Below are 23,384 nucleotides of genomic sequence, written 5' to 3'. Positions count from 1 at the left end.
GCCATTCCTCAGCTTACAGTTTCCATGCTGCGCAGGCTGATTGGTTAGAGGAATTTAGACATAGGGTTGCCAATTTTGGATGTATTCCTGGAGATTTCATCACATGACATAATCTTTAATTAAAGATTAATCTTTCATTCCTGGAGACTTCAGGACAATCCTGGAGGATTGGCAACCCTGTGGGAAGGAGAATTAAAGCAATCTGGTGTTTTGGAAGGTTCGTATGACTCGCATTTAATAGTCACAGAGCTGAGCTGTGAAGCAGAGTGTGAGCTGAAAGCCTTGAAATGGTAGGAGTGAGAGACTTGAATTAGCCAAGAGCTTAAATGCAAAGGTCATTGCCTTGGTGATGTTACACTTTGCTGATCAGACCCTAATAATTTCGGCTGCACACTGTTGTTAATGTGAGAGTCGCCTAAGATGGCAGAGCTGTGCTGTCTCAAGGAAGGGAGCTATGTTACTGCGAGGTTTATTTCATGTGCAACTCTGTCATTCATGGTAAGGTTTACAGGCTCAAGGGATCGTGTAAAATGGCTGCTTGCTCTGAGGAAGCAGTGTTCTTAGGAGCAAATCTGTTAGCAGAAATGTATGGGTACACAGTTAAACTGAATCCGAACGACTGGTGATAAACCGATGGCTCTTGCCTTGGTATGTGTGCCTGCAAAAAAATGGCTTTCTTTTCTGAGCCTTTGTAGGTATTAGGCTTCATTGGGAGAAAAGTGTTGTGGGAATACGGGTCAGATGCTGAATCTAAAACTAACTGCCACTTTCCCTCCTCTGGGCCCTCTTCCAGTCGTGTTTGTCTGGTGCCCTAGAATTTTTTTCCCTAAAAGAAGACAAAATAATTGAGTTTTAACTTCCTTCCCTGCAGAGAATAGGTAAACCAGGACAAGCTGCTGCTGGCTGCCATGCTGTGGGAGCTTTGGCAGCATCGCACAATGGTCCCATTATTGATGAGGGCACTCAAGGTTTTGGATTGCCACAAAATTACTGCTGCTTTTACAGGCTAGCAAAGCAAACATGATTGTGATTTTTGGAAAGGCTGGTGCAAGCCAGTCTGTGGCGCATTGGTAGCTGTGGAATTCCCTGGGCAGATTCAATTAGGAGCATTTAAAATGTTTTGGGAGAAACGAAAACAGCCATGAATAGCAAGAGGTCTTCCTGTATCTGTAGAGACCCACAGAGTGAAATTGGTGCTTGCTTGTACATGTCCTCTTGAGTGGAGCTTATGCGGTTTAGTTGCTGTTGCTTGATTTGCTTGTGCTAGCTTTGTATGTGCTGGCAAAGGAATCTAAATAGTGCCACAAGGAGCATATGTTTTTTTTATTCCTCTTGTATGCCCTCTTCCCTGAGGTGTGTCATACATCTCTCTAGCCACCTGGCTGAATTTGAGGGAAAGGGTGGCTTTGTGGTTGAGGCAACGAACTGGGTCTCTGGTGGAGGTGGGAATTGAACCCATATCTCTGGATTTACTGTGACACCTTGGGCTAGCCCCTCGCTCTCCATGCCTTGGTTTCCTCATCTCTAAACTAGGGGTCCCCGTGTGACAGTGTTGAGCATACATTTATGAATGCTTGCGAGGAGCTCAGATGATGCAGTGACTTGGTGCATGGGGAAAAGTTGGAGCTTTCTGACATGGAATGCCCAGATCTTGTCTAAATATTGGCTGTATTGCAACTTACCAGGAAGAGCAGACTGCAGCTACCCTCAGTTCTGAGACCTGCAGGTAGCTGCTTGGGGATCAAGGTGGTGGATGGTCTGTGATTATGGACTGCTTCTCTATTAAAGGTGAAGGTTATTCTGAATGGGAAGAAAGGTCTTGTGCTTAAAGCACTGGACTGGGTTCGGGTCCTGGTCCTGGCAGTACTACCAGCTTTCTGTGTTATCCTGGGGAAGTCACTTATTCTTTGTGCCTCACTTTCTCCACCTGTAAAATGGGGATATCCACCTAGCATAGTGTTGAGCCCTAATTCGTTATTTGTAAAGAACTTTGAGGTCCTGGGTGGAAAGTGTTGTAGATGGGTGTCCTACGCGGTACTGTACAATTCTGTGGGTTCTCTTTGGCCATCCTTCGTTACAGTGTAATAAACTTGAAACCCTTATTAACCAACTAGACTTGGCAAAATGTCCTGCAAAGCAACTTTAGAAAAATCTGCTCTCCCATCCTACCTGGTCCAGTCTCTGCTTGCCTGGGCTGACTACCCTTATTTGTTGTAACGGAGGAGCAAGCTAGTCATTTGTAATCCCTGCTCGTGAGGGAGGTGGAGGGGAAGGATAGATATGCTTTGTGCCGAGGCTGCTGTAAGGATTCTTAGTGGGGACCTAATACTAGACGCAGGAAAGCCAGTGCAAACCTTCTCTTGGAGTTGCTATGATGTACACATTAATGTCTGAAGCTTTTTATTTACAGTGTGTCTGTTCAGGTGTATAGATGCTGATGAAATCTGATGAACAGGAGAATGAATGGAATTCCAGATACCTTACTCTTCGGTGTTTATATAAAAAATTAAATAAAAGGTAATTAGCCCAGGCAAGCAGAGATTTGAACAGGCAGGGTGGGAGAGTAGATTTTTCCAAGGTTGCTTTGCAGGACATCACAGGAGAGGCGTCTGGAGAAGGGAGTAGTGCGTCTGCCTTGAAACAAACTAATTGTAAGCAATAATAGCGTTAGCACTGATATGCAGCCACCCCATGTTCTGAGTGCCGCCCATCCCTTTGTGCATGTTGTGGAAGGCTGGGGTTCCTACAGGCGAATGAATGGCCTAGCAGGGTGGATAAGGTGGAGTGCATGCGTTTTTCTTCAGTAACGGTGGCCCCGGGATGGCTGATTTTGTGGTTGAAAGCAGGAAATAGATTATCCTGAGTATTTTAGCTGCTGGTAATTTTTATAGTTCTTAAGGGTTTATCTACATGGGGATGATCAGGAAAGTTTGGATGAATTAACTAAAGGTGTGACGTTAAATCACTTTAACCCAGGGGTCTCAAACACACGGCCCGCGGTGTTATTTGTTGTGGCCTGTCAAGCTCCCCCCGGAGTTATTTCCTGTGGCTGCCAAGGTGCTTCCTGCACCTCCAGGTGCTTCCCGCTGCCAGACAGCTGTTCGGTGGCGCTTAGCGCTTTCTAGGAGGGAGGAGCGGGGAGCTGTGTGCTCAGGGGAAAAGGGTCAGGGATTTGGGGGAGGGGTTGGAATAGGGGCAGGGAGGGGGCAGAGTTGGGGTGGGGACTTTGGGGAAGGGATTGGAAGGGGTGGAGTGGGGCCAGGGCCGGGGGCAGCGGGAGGGGGAGGAGGCAGCTTTTGTACCTTTATACGAAAAGGTGTCAGTGATGCGACCCTCAGGCCAATGTACTAGTCCTCATGTGACCCTTGTGGTGATTTGAGTTTGAGATCTCTGCTTTAACCTCTGTATGCATGCTTTCATTCAGGGAATTAAGTTAGAGTGAGCTCAAGTTCTTTTATGTCTGATTGAGAGGTCCACACAGGGGATAATGAGCTTGTACTCCACAGCTTTAGTTAATTCATCTTAACTTTCCTGTCTGTCCCTGTGTAGACAAGCCCCAAGCGTGCTGATGCTTCATGGTACGAAGAGGAAATGGTCCCTGCCCTGAAGGCCTTACAGTCTAATTCTAGACATGTAACAACAAGCTGTGTAACCGAGTAGGGAGGGACGGGCTGAGGGGAAAAGCAACATCAATAAAACAATGCAATTACTGCGTAGGGTTTTGTACAACTTGATGGTTCAGCAGGCTGTCTCCCCGTAATTATTGGCTCACTTTGAGCATCACAGGGGAGGTGTCCTAGGGAAGGAGTAGTACAGCTGCCTTTAAACAAACTAATTGTATGCGGTTACCGCGTTGATGTGGAGCCATCGCCATGTTCTACCTCTGTTCTTAGCGCTGCCCGTCCCTTGTGCTTAATAGGAGTCCCAGGCTTCCTTAATAAGTGTCCAATCCATAAATACACAACAAGCAGGAGTTTGCTTAGCACACTGCCTCCGGTATACGCCATAGGGTGCATTTCTAGTGTCTTGGTAATATGTTCTAGTTCTCTCTCCTTTCCCTTGCTGGATCATCTGCTGTCGGTTGGACTTTGAGGCCTACAATGAAAATCCCCAATAAGCCGCTGCAGGGCAGCCCGAACAGCTGTAATTGTACATTTGTACTTCTAAGGAATGTAACTTTCAGTGTTCTTAGGGGAATTTAGCTGTTTTGCCCACTCCTTTGATTCAGTTGCCAACTGTCTCTGGCTAGTCAGTTTAACGATATTTTTAATATAGCAAAATAAGCCGTGGAAGCCATTTGCGGTCATGTTCCTTCACCAGACTCTGTAGTTGCACTGGTGCATTGTAGGTCAGCACGGATCACCTGTCCGGCCTCCATGGTCCCCTAATACGCTATAGGCAAACATTAAATAGGGGATCTGTACACTGCAGACTTGAGGGTTTTTAATTAGCACATTAATCTGGGATTGTGGTGTTATAACTGGGATCCTAAAATAAAACATCTAAAATCTTACACAGTTCTAAAGAGCTACATGTTGAATGAATATGTATTAGTATGCCCAGATAAAGCCTTAACATTGCTCAAGGGATATATATATAAAGGTAATATTTACTGCATAACCAGCATTACCATTAAAAAACCCCAAACTTAAGCATTAACTCTGGAAACAACAGGTTAACAAAATATTTCTATAAATTACCTTATCTATAAACTTTTTTATAGGTTGTCAACATGAGATGCTTAAGGTTAATGTTAATGTTTGTTCATGATGACCATACATACTCCAGCTTTTGAGATCATTACTAATGTACTTTATATAGTTGGATGCACTCCTCGATGTGATGAGTTTATAAATAGGTATTCGTTCAGTTCGGTCTCTCGAGGATGTCTGTAAGGTAACAGTATCGGTAACTGAATGTACTGTTGAATGCATCCGATGAAGTGAGCTGTAGCTCACGAAAGCTTATGCTCAAATTGGTTAGTCTCTGAGGTGCCACAAGCCCTCCTTTTCTTTTTGCGAATACAGACTAACACAGCTGCTACTCTGAAACCTGTTGAGAGTTGTTTCAGTGACTTTAGTAGAGCATTTCTATGCTTCAGTGCTTTGGTTTTTAACAGGGACTCTGAGATACTGTATAGCCAAACAGTCAAGCAATCGCTTGACCAGTCTGAACTAAGTTAGTCTGGGGAGGGATTTCCTAGCTTTTTAAAGAAAAGGGAGTGTTAAAGCTTCTGCTTGGAGGGGCAAAGTAGTTTCTAGCTGAGCTAGTTGCATGTTTAGACAACTGAGTCTGTAAATGTTGGTGTTTAACTGGCTCAGCTGTTAAACTGGTTTGGTTCTGGTTTTATGAACTCTTAATACCTCCATAAGGACCATGGCCACCCTCAGTTTAGTGCACCCCAGGTACTCCACTCTCCTGACCCTGTGTGGTTTCATGCCTTACTCTGAAAATTGTCCTGTGAAGTTCTCTGAGGAACAGCCGTGTTAGTCTGTATTCGCAAAAAGAAAAGGAGGACTTGTGGCACCTTATAATGTCTTCTGCAATTTCCACAGTATGCATCCGATGAAGTGAGCTGTAGCTCACGAAAGCTCATGCTCAAATAAATTGGTTAGTCTCTAAGGTGCCACAAGTACTCCTTTTCTTTTCACAGGACAATGAGAACTAACAGGGTAGGGAGCCCAACAGCCCCCCTCTAAAGCACTAAGGGCAGCTGTACCTCGATTCAGCAGCTCTGTTGAGTGGGGCTTGAAGGAAATGCTTCCCAGCTGAGTCAGTTTAGTGCATATGTTTAACCCTTTAAATGCTTAGTCCCCTCTGGTGGCTTCTGTAGTAGAAGAATGGTGAGTTAAAATCTAGTTAGACCAGTGCAAACCACTGAATTTTCATAGTTGAAAAACTGAAAACAAGTTAAGAAAATCCATCCCAGGGTTCCTACAGACGCTGACTAGGCTTTCCTGCGCTTACATGGTACCCTGGGGTCCTGATCCTCATTGCAGCCTCCAGGTGTTACTGAACAACATGTGCTTAAAATGTAGTCTGAGACTTGTGGATTCCCAAGCCAGAAGGGACCACCATGATCGTCCAGTGTGACTTCCCGTGTAACACAGGCCTGAGCCCTGCCTCCAAATCATTCCTAGAGCAGAGCTGTTAGAAACACAGCCCATCCCAGTTTAAAAATGGTCTGCCGTGGAGAATTCACCACCACCCTTGGGAAATTTTCAGTGGTTAATTACTCTAAAACTGTGCCATCTTTCCAGTCTGAATTTGTCTTCCAGCCATTGAATCGTGTTATACCTTTCTCTGCTGCCTTTCTTACTATACCCAGGAACATGTGCATTTCCTAGATACGCGTTGTGGTTCAGTAAGCTACTGTAGGGAGCTCTGGCTTTTGACATATTAAACCCCTCCCCCCCTTACTGCATTTTGTTTGCATTTTTTTTAGTCTAAAGTAGAAAATATTGGAGAACTTTAAATGTGGTCCTTTTCAGCTAAACATCCTGAGTGTAGGAAATACTGACTGGTAAGCAACACTTCTTCAAATATAACCAAGGGCCTTGTCTCTTGAGACTAAGGGCTAGGTTTTCAAAGGTGTTTAGGCACCTAAAGATGCAGATACGCAGCTATATAGGTGCTCTTGGATTTCAGGCACCCATTTGCCACCAGTGTTTTTCTGATACTGAAGATGACCCTGTGCCTGCATTTAGGAGTTTACAACCTAGAGGCCTGACCCATCAGCATCCAGACCTTGCTGCAGTACGGGTCTTGGATGGCCAGGGCTTTGGAGGTCAGGCCGTAAATTAGGTAAAGACGTGAGACCGTGAGAGTAGAAGAGCGGTGGAAAGGAGAGCCATGCACCAGAGAAGAGTGCCCTTCTTGGGGACTGCATGTGTTTTATGTCCTCTGACTGGGCTTCATAACAGGTGTGGATTTATATGAAGGGTACATTTAAAAAGTTTAGACCATCTATAATTTATTAACCTTTTATAAACAGGTTTAGATCGTAGTATATTAGAGAATGTTGGACTCTAACAATCTATAACTATATTTAAATATCAATAATTTATTAAGCCTTTAACTATAAATGTAGTCTGATGATTTCAGAGAGGAAATCAGTGGTGGAAAGACGTTTGGAGGACGAGGGAGAACGGTGGTGGTGGTTGCAGAAGACAACTGTCTATTCATGATTTCTGTACACTGCAGGAGTCTCTTTGATACATGGCTTTTTTTTAGATGTCGTCTTTAGGGCAAGAGTCTCATGTTTTACAACTTCTGCCCTGTTGCCTGTGCTCTTGATCTACAGAAATAATATTTACAACCTTTCAGGGTTGGGACAATGATTTAAGCAGATAAATCACTAATCACCATTGTGGGATCAAGCCTTTCCAATCTCCCTTTCTGCTGTAGTGAAAGATTAAACTGCTTCCATAGCTCTCATGTGATTGCTGTAGGCGAGAGCTTTAATTCCTCCTGGCTGACCCACTGGCTTGTGTCTTATTGTTGGCTCACTGGCTGAAACTTTAGAACTGCGTTCTTTACTCTCTGCCTTCGTCCTCAGAGCTTACTCAGGAGAGAGCAATTCTTAACAGGTGAGAGTAAGAGTGAAGGTTAATCTAGGTTGTCCAAACTCACTGCTGATGGCTCTTCTCGTGAGGCTGTTTGACAGCTGTGAATGTGATGCCTGCTTCCGCTTAAAGTTTGGAGAGCACCTATGGTGAAATGGGTACGCTTCTCCACAGTCTGCAGATGAGCTGGCAAGCTGCAGACTTACTCTTCGTTAGTCTCTAAGGTGCCACAAGTACTCCTTTTCTTTTTACGGATACAGACTAACACGGCTGCTACCCTGAAACTCTTCACAGCATATTTTTCTCTTGTCTCATGGATTCAGTAAGCGACTTGGTCTGTGCAGCTCTGAATATTTCACTGCTGTCACCAGGTGAGACAGCAGGACAAGAGTGAATGGTGTCCCTTGACTTTAAAGTGCCGCAAAAGGATTTACTCTAAACGGTGGTTACCCAGATACTCTTACAGACCATTCTGTACATGATCCCTTGTGAGTCACTTCTAACCCTTAGCCACCCTCCCAACTGCTGATCCTCAGTGTTTTCTCTTACTGACCATCAGGGAGGACTCTGTGGGTTACTAATCCATGGACCACAGTTTGAGAGCCACTGCTCTAAGACATTCTTAGTGGTGTCTTCAGAGGGCTGCTCATGGCCCTGAGACTCTTGAGTATTTGCCTTCAGGGGTGGTGGGGAGCGGAGGGAACATGGTGCAGCTGTAGCTGTATTGGACTTCACGTTTTAATGGAGATGTGCTCAGAAGCTTTGGCAGTGCGTGTATGTGTTACCCGTCAAACCATAAATGCATCTCTCTCCACATTGATCCTCGTGTCGTTCAGGGCCTTTTACCAAACAGAAAATGCACCTGAAGGCCTGGGTGAGGATCAGGTCCCGCTTCTCCTGTTAATGAACACTTCCAGACAAGCTGCTGTCCTTGGCAGACGGTAATGAAACTTGGGCTGTGGCGCCTGTTTCAGGAGTTTGTAGATTCCAAGGCCAGAAGGGGGACCATGGTGATCCTCCTGTCTGGTCTCCTGTGCAATACAGGCCAGAGACCTGCCCCCAGATCATGCCTAGAGCAGAGGGGTTAGAACATCCAGTCTTCGAGTCAGGGCTGTTAGAATTCCGTTACCTGGACAATGGCACAACTTTCACAGTGGACGTTTCCACACTTAACCTGGGCCCAGGCACTTCACTCTGTATTTGGACTTCGTTGCACAAGGCTGGCTGTTTATGTCTCTACACCCTGTCCTGCCCCTGCCTGAGCCTGTAATGTAACCCTCCTTCTGTCATACCACCCATCCTGGCATCCCCCTAGATCTTCCCCCACCATATCCCCAGCCCTCACTTTACACACAGAACATCCCATGCACAGTGTGTGGTGGGGAGGGGGGTTGAGAGGGCTGTGATTTTTCAGGAGCTGTTAGCTCACCACCCCTCCTCTAGACCCATCTGCCCCATATTCTTCCCATAGCCCCTCCATTGCATCTGCACATTTCTCTGCCCCACGAATCCCCCTGCGTCTGCCCCCATATGCTGGGGATGGCAGTTTTCTTTGAGGGGGGCCTCGGCTCATTGCCCTTCACTGCAGTTGCTGGTGGAGAGTATTCCCTAGCTGGCCAGTGTCTATTATTTTAGCTTCAAGCCCCCACAGGGGTCCCTGGGAGGTGGAGCTTTGGGTCTGGGGATGTCTCTGGGCTGCGACAAGCCATCAGGGTTTAGAAATGGGTCCTGAATTAGAATGACTGCCTCAGTGTACCGATAGAGAATTGAACAACTAGCAGAGATGGGCATTGCCAGGAGCAGCAGGCAGTGCTGTTAAAAGGCAAATGGTCTTAAGGTCACAGTGGGAAACTTGCTCATTGTACAATGAACTATATCAGATCTCTGGGACTGACTCTTCTGCTGAGCCTGATATGCTAATCCTTTTGGCCACAATGTTGCACTAAGATCTCATGTTCAGCTGGTTATTCACCCTGACCCCCAAGTCTCTTTCAGGGTCACTGCTTCCCGGGAAAGTATGGCTTACATTCTTGGTTCCTAGATGTTACTTTACACGTGGCCATATCAAAATGCTTTTTTTTTTTTTTTTTTTTTTGCACCCAGCTTACTAAGAGGTCTAGCTCGCTCTGTATCTCTCCTCTGTTGTTTACTATTAGCCCATGCTTTGTCATCTGCAAACTACCACTAATGATTTTTTTTTAACTCCAGGTCCCTAAAATGTTAAACAGCATAGGGCCAAGAACTGATCCCCCTGGGACCCTCTAGAAACACACCTGCTTGCTGATGACTTCCTGTTCATGATTACAGCCCGCTGTTAGGCCACTGAACTCAGATTCCTGACAGAGAGTGATTTTGTATTCTTGTTTCCAAGCAATGTCAGGCAGCACCAAGCAAAATCCTTACAGAAGTCTTAATGTCAATGCCCACGCCATTCCCTTCATATCCTCATCTGCCTTATGGCTTTGTCGGAAGAACGCTGCTTATGGGGCCTCTCTACACCAAGGGAAGAGGTGATAGGGACTGGGGGAGGATTGAGTTTTGGGATCGCTTTGGGAGGGACCCAGAATCCTGAGATGTCAGCTGAGCCACTTATGCTTGAGGAAGAATTGGGGGGACAAAACACTTCAGCAGGCCTGCAGCTTTTTATTGTACAGCTGGGACTTATCATGCAAGTCCATGGAAGAACTGGGCGCATTCTGATGTATGCTGCCTGCGGTGTTGGTAATAGGGCCAAAATACCCCCTTGCCCTTGTTCTGCTGTGCCTGCAGACTCTATCCCCCCTACATTCGCTGCTCCTGTTTCTTGGGCTGCTCTTAGCCGTCAGGGTAGAAGTGCCTGACTCCTTCACAGAGTATCTGTCTGAGCTGGGCCATGTGGTCAGACTTGATGATGAGAAGCCATCAAAGAAACAAACCTCCACTTCGCAAAATTACAGTGAGCACTAGGGGCAAAACATTGCTGTTACATGGTGTGCTTATCAGGCCCTCTGCCTCCAAGGTGCACCTAGAGATCATGGTGCAGCGAGCCTTCAATCAAGTCTTTATTTAATGAAGTGACACCACCCCCCTTCCCAAGTGTGTGTGAAGGGTAATGGATTCTAAGTAAGCAGGGGAAGTCAGTGCTGAATTGAAATTGCTTTGATCACTTTCCCTGGTATTCCCTGGGATTGAGGGGATGCGGCTGCGACCAACTCCCCTTGTTTTAAATTGTAGTCCTGCAGCCTGGACAGCCCATTGCAGGTACAGGGTGGGGGTGATGGCATTCCAGTTTTGGGACCTCTTAAAAATATTAGCTGAAGGAAGAGGAAAATCCCACCGGTTAATAGCTGCATTGAGTCCTACAGTCTCCAAGAGGCACACAAGAGGAGGGCTACTACTATGCAGCAGGACCCAAAGTTTGGAAAACTCCTGGAAAGTCAGGGCTAGTGCGGGCAGGAGGGCCAGGCAGCGAGGCGTATGGCGCACGAGGAAGATACCCAGCGAGGATAGACGATGCCAATGGGAATTCTGTAACAAAATGAGATGATGCTGCTTTGACCCTGAGACTGGCAGGAGCACCGCCTGCCCGATTGCTGGGTATCTGTTAGGGCAGTGGTTCTCAGCCTTTTGTTCTGGTGCCCCCTTTCACTCAGCAAGCCTCGGAGTGCGATCCCCTCTTATAAATTAAAAACACTTTTTTTATATTTAACACCATTATAAATGCTGGCGGCAAAGCGGCGCTTGGGGTGGAAGCTGACAGCTCGTGACCCCCTGAGGGGTCCTGACCCCCAGTTTGAGAACCCCTGAATTAGGGTAATAGCTCTTGCTCTGCCCTTTCTTCTAAAGCATCCTCACAACCGCTTTTGCAGGCACCTTCTGCAAGAGCAGGGGAAAGAAAAATGTGTCTGGAAGAAGTGCTCTTGCTCTCATGCATGTTAGGTTTTTCTGATACGGGGGCAGGCCTGCGAGCTTGTCTGTGTGTAATAAACTTTCCTGAAAACAAATCTTGTACCCTTTACATATCACAATTACTGTTTACTGCCACTCCACCTACACTTCAATCCTCTGTCAACTCCCTTGTACTAGAATATAAAGCCCACATCTGTGAAAAGTACAGCACCTCCATGAACTTTTTCCCATACAAATAATAAAGAATGTTTAATGCTTACAAAAACCCAGTTGCATCTCCCCATGGAATAAACTCCACTAAAGTTATTCACTTCACTGATGGGTGCTCCAGTCCCTCATGAGTTTAAAAGTGTGTTCTAACATGTGCTGTCTGTGCTAACAGCTTCATTGGTTAATGCCAGGCTGGCTGCCTTGATACTGAACTCTTCTGCCGTGCTGCATTCTTTAGTTGTGGAACTGCCACGGTGGGTCAGGAGCTCTCTCATCCTGCTTTGTCTCATGCATGCTCGCTCTCTCCATCTGCTGCCTATACATGGGTGTTGCTGTGTGATTGGGGTGGTGTCCTGACGCATCACGTTAACAGCAGACCCATCAATGTACCATGGGAATTGTCCTCTTTTGCCTGCACATGAAAGTTTAGTATCTCTGGTCTGTTAATAAACTGCTGGGTGGGGTTGAGGCTCATGGCTTCCAGCAGGGGCTCTGGACTAGTGGCCACCTTGATCACATACCCCATTAGCAGTATGCGTACTGCCCTGCATGACTCCCAACAGTGGTGTTTGCTGGGGTGTACTGACTGTGCCAAGGAGTTGGCCACCAGATAGCTCAGGCGTTCTCAAACAGCGTTGGGACCCACAGGGGGTCGCGAGGTTAATACGTGGGGGGTCCGTGAGCAGTCAGCCTCCACCCCGCTTTGCCTCCAGCATTTATAATGGTGTTCGATATATAAAAAAGTGTTTTTAATTTATAAGGGCGGGCGGTCGCACTCAGAGGCTTGCTATGTGAAAGGGGTCACCAGTACAAAAGTTTGAGAACCACTGAGATAGCTGGTGTAGCCAGCTTCCACAGAGCAATCTCCACTCTTCTCTGGGGAGGGGAGCTCTCCTTGTCATGGTCTGCTCTAGTGGTGGGGCCAGGTGCGTTTGCTTCCTCGTTCTGAATGCGTGCAGCTGTTGGTCCTCATCTCTGCTGTTAAACGTCTCAGCCCGCTACTCCATGGCTTACTGTCTGGAGCCAACATCAGCATTGCAGGAAGGGTGTGGAGACAGTTCCGGCAGCATCTGCAAGAACAGTAGGTGGACCTGGACAGCGGGGCTAGCGGGACACTCTGGGTACTTGAACCCCTGAGAGAGCAGCACAGATGAGGCCTCGGAATGCACCCGTCAGACATTCCAAATGACTCACAAGTCACGCAGGATCTGCTGGGAGCAGATTACCAGCTCCAGCCTCTCTCCATCTTCAGTGGTTACACCCTTCAAATAACTACATTGGTCAGGTATCCTCTCTCCCCGAGTCACCAATTAACTAGTGCCCCAGAGTTTTCAAAGGATCCTTCGAGGGGTGAGGCACTCAACTCCCATTGAAATTCAATGGTACGTGGGAGCTTCTCTTTGGCTTCTGGTTTCAGAGTGGTAGCTGTGTTAGTCTATATCAGCAAAAGAAACGAGGAGTCCTTGTGGCACCTTAGAGACTAACAAATGTATTTGGGCATAAGCTTTCGTGGGCTAAAACCCACTTCATCAGATGCATGAAGTGGAAAATACAGTAGGGAGGTATAAACACACAGCATGTGAAAGGATGGGAGTTGCCTTTGGCTTCTGACAGTCCCAGCCATAGCTCTGCTTGCACATGGGCTTGCTGTGGTTCTGGGATCTTTAGCCATAGACGCCTGCTGAGGAGGGCAGTATAGCAGTCTACTGCTGGTGGGTAGTTTGGCAGTTTTGGTTGGGGCCTTGTCAGGGAGTGAACAAACCGTTTATTTCTGCCTTAAATCATGTTGATGGTCCTGTGTACTCCACAGCCCAGTCAATCTAAGCTTTGCAGCAAAAGGCCGGGAACCGCGGCCCTGCTGCCAGTTCAGTACAGCGTCCCTTGTGTGAACGTAACATAACAAATGTATTTTGCTCCACATACAAATGTTTGGTAACTGCAGAAACTGTTCGGGGCAGGGAGGCAGCTGGGTGCTTTGAAAGCCCTCTCCTGTCTTATGGGTGGGGGCTTTGGGTGTCCAGAAGTGAGGGAGGTAGGCGTCTGTTTGGGGTGTTGTGGAACACAGTGGGTAGGTGAGGTTTTTTTCTTGCTGCTGTTTCTCAGCATTACAATGTATGTTTCCCTTTCCCACAAGGGTGGGTGTGACTTCAAATGTGCTGGGGAGGGGAAGGTTTGTTCCTCATTCCTCTCCCTGGTGACTCTTGCCAGTAACTAGCCCTTGCCCCATCACTGCACTTAGCAATGGGTAAATGTGTTAGGTTAATGTTTATCCCAAAGTGCTCTAGCCAGGGCTAACACGTGCCCTTTGTCATAGCTGTTCTGGGCTGTCTGCAGACCCACAGAGGTATAACGGGAGTTTAAATCTGCTTTACTTCAAGGCTTGTTTTCCCCAACCAAAAGGACTAGAGACTCTTTTACAAAACTAGAAGCATAGTTACTGTATTGCAGTTAGGCAGCCTGTATTTAAAAGGGGAGTGATGTGGCTATTTTTGCAGCCAAGAATCACATTATTCATGGGGCTGTGGTCATGTTTGACTCGAAGTGCTTGTGAACCTAGGTTCTGGCTTCCCCTCCCTGTCCTGTGGGTTTAGTGTTGCTATTAATTGTGCTGCTCCTGACCTCTGTTTAGTTTATTGCTGTGATGCACTGCATAATGAACAGGGCTGGGTCACGGAGCTCCGGCATGCTTGCCTTTCCCCCAACTGTTAATTAAAAAAATTAAAAAAAGTCAAACTTTTCCTGAGGTTTGCTGAAGCTTTCCAGGCTTTCTGGAAACTTTCATCTGAGCCTTTTAGTGCCGCCCCTTCTGCAGAGTGCTGCCCCTGGTTGGTAACTTTTCCACTTGAGCTCTAAACCCTGGGCTGAGTAAAGACCAGTCCTTTGAGAATTACCCAACTCCTGGTGATTTTTGAGCTGCCTGCAGTTTCGCAGGCTACTCCCCAATTCCCAGTATTTTTGACATATCAGTGGAGAGCTGGACCCTGCCTTGAGCTCTTTGCACTGTTCTGTCACAGCTGTTGGTGTGGAATGAATGAAGAGTATGTTGCACACTGGGATTAACAGGAATGTCAGTTTCGTGGGTTTTAAGCGTTCTCCTGGGAAGTGGAAGAGAAGATCCCCTGACTTTTGATCAGCTGACCTGAGCACACTGTGGGGATAGGCTCCGGGTGTGGAATCTGAAGCAGCCCTTCTCTTCTGGATTCATAGCTAGAGCTTATGTTCTGAATCAGTCCAAACGATCCATGTCTATGAGCCCAGCAACCTGAGTGATCAATGGGAAGTGCTTTGTCGGACTCAAATTCCAGTTAATATCAAGAGTGAATGACTTGGAGGAGAATAGATTTCTCTTGTCTAAAGTGTTCCTGTGTCAGCAGCCTTTCTGTCAGGCTCCTGCCCAGGAAGACAGGATATGGGTGTCTGGAGATTGTGGAAAGAGTTTATTACCTTGGAATGCAAGTGTTAGAGTTTGTTTCCTTAGAAGACACACTCGTAAACTCTTTACCTTCTGAATAGTGTGCATTTCAGTGGGGGGGCAGTGTCCAAGTTCTGAGACTGTCTGGTATCTGCTCACCGTGGTATCTGAGCACCTGCTTTGCCACACACCGTTCTTGGGATTGGTGGGTTTTTCCGAAAGGTGTCTTCAGCTCTTGTCCTAAACAGTCAGGCTTGGGCTCAGTCTTCTCTCTTCTGGCAAGGAGTTCCAGACCCGGTAGGCCTGCTGCAGAGACTGCTCAGCCAGAGCTGGGCTTACTTCCACAGGGCTTTTCAAACCTACCCCCTCTGTTGCTACAAGCCTGCCCTCCAACCTATCTGCACAATGATCACACCACTATGCACCGGGGAGGGGGGGGGGGGCAGCCTTAGGGCATGGGGGAGGTTCAGAGGGGATTCTTTGAGAACCACACCTCAAACGTTATTGATTCCTCTTACCATTCGTATGGATCATTAGGTCTCTCCCAGTGTCCTGCTATAGAAATCGAGGCCAACCGGTTGTGCAGCATAGCTACAAATATCTAGAAAACTTCTTGCAAAGTCTTCAGGTTCTTGTTCTGTGCTTGTTGCCATATATGTAAGCGGTATGGAAAACCCTGTTGGATGGGGTTGAGGGTAGTCTTGATGGTTTATCCTTGTTGGAGCGGGTCTGAGTGACTGGCTTCTCCCTGTTTAAATTGGTTCCGCTGGCATGGTCCAGCAGGATCCTTAGAGTATTTGGGATATACATAGGGTTATTCCTGTCTTTGATCCTTCTCCATTTGTGTTACGTGTGTGTGGAAGAGTTCTGATACATTTGTAGTGTTCTGTTCTTGGGGATCGATCTTCCACACAGGCGTGGCTGTTTTGTCTTTATTCCATGACAACTTTTAATTGGAAGTCGCAGACAGAGGAGTGATGCCAGCTACAACAAAGCAGCGCTGAGCGGTATCCTGTTTCTCAGCCTGCGAATGCTGCAGTGTAGAATTCCTAGTGGATTAACCACATAGCTGGTTCCACTCAAACTCCATTCTCTGAGAAGATCATGTGAGTGGTTATAGGTCATGATGCTACATGCTTTTCGTGAAAGCAGGAAGTTGTATTATGTTACACAGTCCTGTTTCTGAACACAGTGGAGCTGCAGACTTGTGAAACATGTTTTTTTGTATTGGTGAACCCAAAAGTGCCTTGCAAAAAATAGTGTTTTTTTTCCCTCTCTGATTTATGACATATAAGGCCTGATGGGGTCACCTTTTTAGGAACTGTGGGAGTTGCCAAACTGCATGAGACCTGAGGTCATCTAGTCCAGTATATATCTGTGACAGCGGCTAGCATCAGATGCTTCAGAGGAAGGAGCGAGAAACTTCCCATGAGCCAGGTGTGGGATAACTTGCTCCCCACATTAGGTCTTGTCCTAATCCCCAATAGTTACAGATTCGTTTCAGTGTGAGTTTTAATCTCTTCCAGAATGTGGACACATTAACTCTGGATACTTGTGTTATGCATATGACTGTCCACTCCGTTTTGAACCTTGCTAAGTTCTTGGCCTCATCCTTTGCAATGAGTTTGTATAGGTTTCGAATTTCCCACCTTTTAAAAAATTTTGTTGACTGTCCCCTTATTCTTGTGTTTGAGATGGAGACCAGCAGCTCCCGGTCTACCCACTACAGCAGGGGGGTCTCACCCTTTTTCTTTCTGAGGCCCCCCCAATATGCTATAAAAACTCCATGGCCCACCTGTGCCACAACACCTGTTTTTCTGCATATAAAAGCCAGGGCCTGTATTAGGGGGTAGCAAGCCGGGCAATTGCCCAGGGCCCCATGCCACAGGGAGCCCCATGAAGCTAAGCTGCTCAGACTTCGGCTTCAGCCCCAGGTGGCGGGGCTCGGGGTGGTGTGGCTTAGGCTTTCTGCCCTGGGCCCCAGTGAGTGTAATGCCGGCCCTGCTTGGCAGATCCCCTGAAACCTCCTTGCGGACCCCCAGGGGGCCTTGGACCCCTGCGTTAAAGCTGCTCCTCTAGACCACTTGTTTTATGTGCTTTTAACATATCCCTTCTTACGAGTCTCCTTTCTGAGGTAACATTTACTCTTCATAGGAGAGATTTTCCAGGCTTTTGAATGGTCTTTTTGCTCTTCTCTGAACTCCCTCCAGCTCTGCAATATCCTTTCTGAGATGGGGTGACCCCTACTGCACACAGTATCGAGACAAAGCCTCGCCATTGACTTATATAAAGGCGTTATAACGTTAATCTTTATTCTACACAATCCCACTCCTGATACCTTGTTTTCTTTTGAGCTCAGCTCTTCCTTGATCTGTCTACACTGATGTCTTTCCTGAATTGGTTGATAGGTTAGACGCCTGTATGGTGTGTGAGTAGTTGGATCTTTTGCCCCCAATGTGCCTTACTTTGCGTTTATTAATATTGAACTCTGTTTCACATTATGTTGTGCATTCACCTAGCTTGGCTAACTTTCTCTGAAGCTTAGCATGGTCCTTTTCTAGTCGTTTTGTGTTAGATGTATCAGCACTCAGCTTCAGCTTCCCTGGTTTTGCTGGCAAAATTGGAATGAGGGTTATTACAAGGTGAGACTGAACCCAGGATAATGGGAAGAGAAATGTTTTTTTTTAGTCAGGCAGCTTACAACTTAAAACAAAAAACAACCCCGGGGAGAAAAACTCTTTGTGAATGATCCAAACCCTCTTCCCTTCTGAGTGCTGAGAGAACTTCCACCAACATTTTGCTGAAAGAGTGTTTGGAGCAGGGTGGACAAAAATCGATGATTTTAAAAAATAAAATAAATCTGATTTTTTAAAAAAATTGAAATTGGATTTTCTGATTTGTTGAAATTATAAGTTTTTACTTTTAAAAAATAAACCTGTTTAAACTAAATAAATGAACATGCTGAATCCATGGGCCTCTATGAAAAACTTTGAGTTAAAGGCTGCTTTTCTATATAAAGAAAGAATGGGGGAAAAACATGTAATTTTTGAAGTTAGTCTTTATAAATCTGGCACAGCAGGTCATGTACTGCATTAAGGGCTTGTTTTGTTTAACAAAAATAAATTGTATATGCTGTTTTGTGTGTTTAATTAAATTCTAGTTACCATCCTCATGCAGCTTGACACAAGCCATGAGCAAAAAGTTAATTATCTAGTTAATAAGCAATATGTCATTCACTATTTTCTAACATACTAAAATGTACAATTAGTTAATAAGAATCTGAAAATATTAAGCTATGCAATTGCTTAAATAAATATATATTTTTCTAATGTACCCTCCTAGTAATAACAAGATGTACCAAATCTAGTGTAAAGGCTCTGTTTAGTTGTAATTCAACATGGTTCACTGGTTATATTAACCAGTGAGAATGCACTTTTCTTTAGAAAATAACTGAAGTGCAAATGGAAAAATTGATTAAAATGGATGATTGAAATCGAGGCTTTCCACTTGGTGATTAAATCATGATTTAAATTGCTTCTTAAATCACCTTGATTTAAATCAGTCTGCCATGATTTGGTGGATTAGAGAAAATGGTGACTCCCAATATTTCTAATGCAAGAAACAAGCAGAAAAGTGTCAGCGTTAGCCCTTTATCTGCCACACAGGAGCAAAAAGGGCACAGGCACAACTTGTATTTGTAGGTCACTTTTACATCAGAACGAGTGCTTAGAAGTACCTTGCTGAAACAAAGGCCTGTACGTTAAGGAAGATGAGATAGGGCATGTTAAAACCTGATGCAGAACTGACCAGCTGTTGAGCAGGGCTCAGATAGTCGAGGAATTCATGCAGTTTTTAGCCCCAGGGGAAATTTGGGGGCTTTGACTGCAGAGGCTTCATGTTCCATTATTTCTGTTGCAAATGACACTCTTTGGCATGTAGCTCCTCAGCCCTTGTGGACGGTGGTTTTAGAACATTTGCCACAGTTATGCCCTTATGTTTTCTGGAACGTGGGCCATTGCTTGAGAAATATCTTTGCTGTCTTTAGTATAGAACAAGCCAGCAGCATGTTGTAGTGAGCAGAGTCTAGGAGACATGTACTTTTTCCTATGGAAAGTCGGGGCAGAGAGGAAAAATGACCCTCAAAGGCAAATCTGTAACTAAACTTTGTGTAGAAACATTGTGACTTCCTCATCAGCACGCTGACAGTCAGAGGAGAGCCCTCATCTGAGAGTCCATATACTCTAGGCTTGGAAAACTGGCCAGAGGCAGACAAACGGGGGTTTAGAATTTGGTCACTCAGTGTCCTTGGTTGGGTCACTCATCTTTCCAAGTGCAATGATGCAAACACAGGATGGGGCAGGTTTTGAAAATGCCCTTGTTACTGGAAATTGGGATGCTTTGCCGAGGAGGGGAGGAGTAGCTAAGCCATCAGTTTCTGCAGCCGCCTACATGACAGCTTTAAATGAGCCTGGATAATGAAATTGCACAGTATTAACTGTGGGTTTGATTGTGCCATTGTTCTCCTACATTAATGTTTTCCTGATAATGGAGGCAGCTGCAGATTGAAACTCACGAGGACTAGTGAATTTCATATTGTTTCTACCACAAGGAAACTACCTGTGGGCAGGAACTCAAGTACTAACTGTCAGGCTATGCAAGGCTCCCAGTGCTGCTGGCAATCTGATTATTTACAAGCATGTTAAAACAGGCTTCTTCCCCTCCCCACCCCAAACCAAGTATTTGGGAGTCAGTCTCTCTTCCCTGGACTGAGGGTGGGTGGTAGCTAAGGGTTGCCCTGCCACAGGCAATTAAACTACAAACCTGCCGAATCCGAGCACTCACGGGCTGGCCGGAATGCAGTCATGTGTCTCTGCTTTAAAGTAAGCACCGGACACCCTGGAGAAACCAGTCCTGTCTCTTGTGACCTTTGACTTGCTAGTTTCCAACCTGCTTTGCACTGGGTTAATAGAATCAGGGCTGTGTCAGCTGGTTGTTGTCCACCCAAAAGGAGTATAAGGTTCTCCTTGGACGATCTTTCTCTTCTGCTGATTGGCTGCTTGCTCGGACTACATTTCGGTCTCATTCCCCTTGCCCTGTGTGGGTCCCTCCATCCTTCCCTGGCCTCAGTGCCCACTCTTCCTGCCTTTGTGGTGTTTGCCGTTCAGCTGACCCCTTTGTGGCTTCCCTCCTCTCCCAACCCCCTTGAGAAACACTTACTATAATAAATAAAAATAAAGGAGGACAAACTAAGCCCACTCATTTTTATATAAAAATAAATCATGGCACTAACATGCCATTGAACTGTCACTTGGTTCCCTCTGCTTGTAAGTTACACCCCACTTTTGACTCCATGTCTGTCTTGTCTGTTTTGATTAGGGACACTCTTTTATTCTGTCTGTGCAGTGCCCGGCACACTGAGGCCCTGATCTTTTTGTGGCCTCTAGGTGCCTCTCAGATAATAAATAACATGTAAGAGCAAGGAGTAGATGAGAACCTACTCTGGAGACTGCTTGACCTCCTACCTAGCTGTAACACTGTGCGGCCAAGGCCTGTCTAAAATAATTTTCCACGTAGGCTACATTTCTTCAAGGGAATTTGACTTACGAAGGAAAACAGAAAATTGTGACATGGCAGCTCTCCAGCAGTGCCAGGACAGAGGCTGTCTTGCTCGTAGTGCAACAGCTTCTGACTTGTTGGAGTTTGTTTTTTTCCAGTGTGTTTTTACAGAGTGGGTGAATAGTTGCTTCGTAGTAGTTCTTCCATTTAACTTCTATGCAGGACAGCTCTCTCCACCAGAGCTTTCAGTCTTCCGAGTACTAGCCACGGGCTGTTGAACACGACTCTGCTAGTCTAAAGAATTTTACACTAGGACTTGCATTAATAAAATTTCTCAAAATCTCAGTGGTCAGGGTCGAATACGATTGAGCCCTGGCTAGATGCAATGATGTTATTCCCTCCTCAGCCTTCCAAATTGTCTTGGACTTGGTAAAACTTTGTTTTTTACAAATAAGCTTTTACACATAAGGCAAAGAGGAAGGAAAGAACCAGCAGGTACTTGCAAGTAAAAGTCCAGTGTGGACAGAAGCATGTTAGACTCTATAGCCAAACATAAAACCAGCTGAGGAATCCTAGCGCCTGCCTAAAGGGAATATTGGTGCCTTGTTGTTTCATGAATATGGATCACCTCTGGCTATTTAACTTTTGGAGTGACAGAATGGCCCAAACGTACCTGTTTTAGGGTGACAGTATTTTTTACTTTACTTGTCTCTCAGAAATGTGCTGTCTGTATTGGTTCCTGCTAATCTTTTTACTGGTGCTCATTTCAGTCCTGTGGTTCTGCCTGAATTCAGATCTCTAGCAAAAGACCAGCAAAGAGGAAGTGTAGATCTTGCTACTGCAAGCCATGCTGGTGATATTTCTCTGAAAATGGATCAAATTAATCATACGCCTGTTCAGGGAAAGGTGACTTGCATGGAAGCTCTTAGGCACCCTCTTCTACTGCAGCTTTCCTATATCAAGTACACAGCACCAGTTTGATTTCCAGAATAGCCTGGTAAAAATGAAATAGTCAGTTGGATTTGGTGCTACGTTGAATGATGCCACATCCTAGTTGAGATGGGTTCGGTCACAGAGTCCCCCTTGGGACTGTCACCTGATGTGCTGAAATTACCTCTGAGCCTGTTTTCCCTGCCAGCTTGGGACTTCCAGAACCCTGTCTTGTTGAGCAAGACACACTAGCCTGCTGCAGCACAGAGCGCGGGCCATGCCTCCAAAGCTGCAGAGTTAACTGAAAACAGTTCAGCACGTTACCTTTGTCCAGCACCCAGACACCCAGTTTCCAGTGGCATCCAAACCCCAAATAAATCCATTTTATTCTGTATAAAGCTTATACAGGGTAAATTCATAAACTGTCCGCCCTCTGTAACACTGATAGAGAGATATGCACAGCTGTTTGCTCCCCCAGGTATTAATCACTTATTCTGGGTTTATTAATAAACAAAAGTGATTTTATTAAGTATAAAAAGTAGGATTTAAGTGGTTTCAAGTAATAACAGACAAAAGAAAGTATGTCACCAAGCAAAATAAAGCAAAAGCACGCAAGCAGTAAGTCTTTCTGCCAGGCTATAGGATTGTGGGTGCAGGGAAAATCCAGCCTTGGGATTTAACCCCTAAGGTTCTATCCGTTGTCTTTAAACAGATGGGCAGACCCAAGATAATAGCACCTCCAAGGCAGAAATTCATGTTATTTAGCATCTTTCCTTCCCCTCCTGCATTGTTTGGTTTGAAGCCCAAGTGCTGATGAGTCAGAAGTGAAAATTTCCTACTCTCTAGTTTCTGATCTTTACCAGGGGTACAGTCCAGGATTGTTCTTATCAATGTGGAAGAGTTTTGACAAGTTTGCAATATGGGCTCCCATCTCTTATTACTAAAGATGGTAACTGACTGCAGGGAATTGCTGTTTCTGTGTCTCTCTCAAGACTACAGTGGAACAAACCAGATTCCTTTGCTTTATTTAAAGATTAAACGTTGCAATGTTAATTTAAGTGGCTAGGTCTGTTTCTTGTTTACCTGACACCTTTCGCACATTTGTGCATTTAAAAAAAATTCTCCTTATGTTACTCTCTTGTCTAACATGTCAGTGGACCAGAGAGCTACAATACATATATGTATGCAGCAAAAATTACATATGTTTATAATCAAAATATAAGGGAGACTAGAGTGCAAACATGGCGGAAGTGTAGAGTGAACCTCTGGTACGTCATTTCCCACAAGGTCTTTGAAGCTTCATTTCCCTTTCCTTCTTCACAGTGTACTAATGGTCACTTGATGTGCGCTGGCTGTTTTATCCACCTACTAGCAGATGCCCGGCTGAAGGAGGAACAGGCTACGTGCCCCAATTGCCGTTGTGAGATCAGTAAGAGCCTCTGCTGCCGAAACCTGGCTGTGGAAAAAGCAGTGAGTGAGCTGCCATCAGAGTGTGGCTTCTGCATGCGGCAATTTCCTCGCTCCCTTCTGGAGAGACACCAGAAAGAGGAGTGCCAGGACAGGTAAACAGTCTCACCTTCTGTTCAGTGAGGCACGAGATGCTTTCATAACCCCTGAAGGACAACCCATCTTAGCTCATTGCAGTCTTCTCCGCTGGGCTGGGTGTTAGTGGCTGCTCCTCAGACGGCACTGTCCGAAGCAGAGCAGGTAACGCCAAGAAGAGTGTGGTTTAAAATACCTGGCTTAGTTGGAGTGTGAATTTTTTATGGTGCTTCTGAACTGTGATTCTGAACACTAGCGAACAAGACTAACCTGCAGTGTGA

General features: G+C 45.8%; 1 protein-coding gene across 1 annotated transcript in view; it reads left to right on the top strand.

The window, feature by feature from the left end:
* Window positions 1-23,384, top strand: part of CYHR1 (cysteine and histidine rich 1) — a 42,630-nt gene that overhangs the window by 5,631 nt on the left and 13,615 nt on the right. Inside the window, exon 2 of the mRNA XM_037891832.2 lies at window positions 22,885-23,123. Within this exon, the coding sequence (XP_037747760.1) occupies window positions 22,885-23,123 (239 nt within the window). The remainder of the gene's footprint in view (window positions 1-22,884; window positions 23,124-23,384) is intronic.

This window comes from Chelonia mydas, chromosome 2 (assembly GCF_015237465.2).
Source record: "Chelonia mydas isolate rCheMyd1 chromosome 2, rCheMyd1.pri.v2, whole genome shotgun sequence".
NCBI lineage: Eukaryota > Metazoa > Chordata > Testudines > Cheloniidae > Chelonia > Chelonia mydas.
This window is presented reverse-complemented; position numbering and strand designations above follow the sequence as displayed.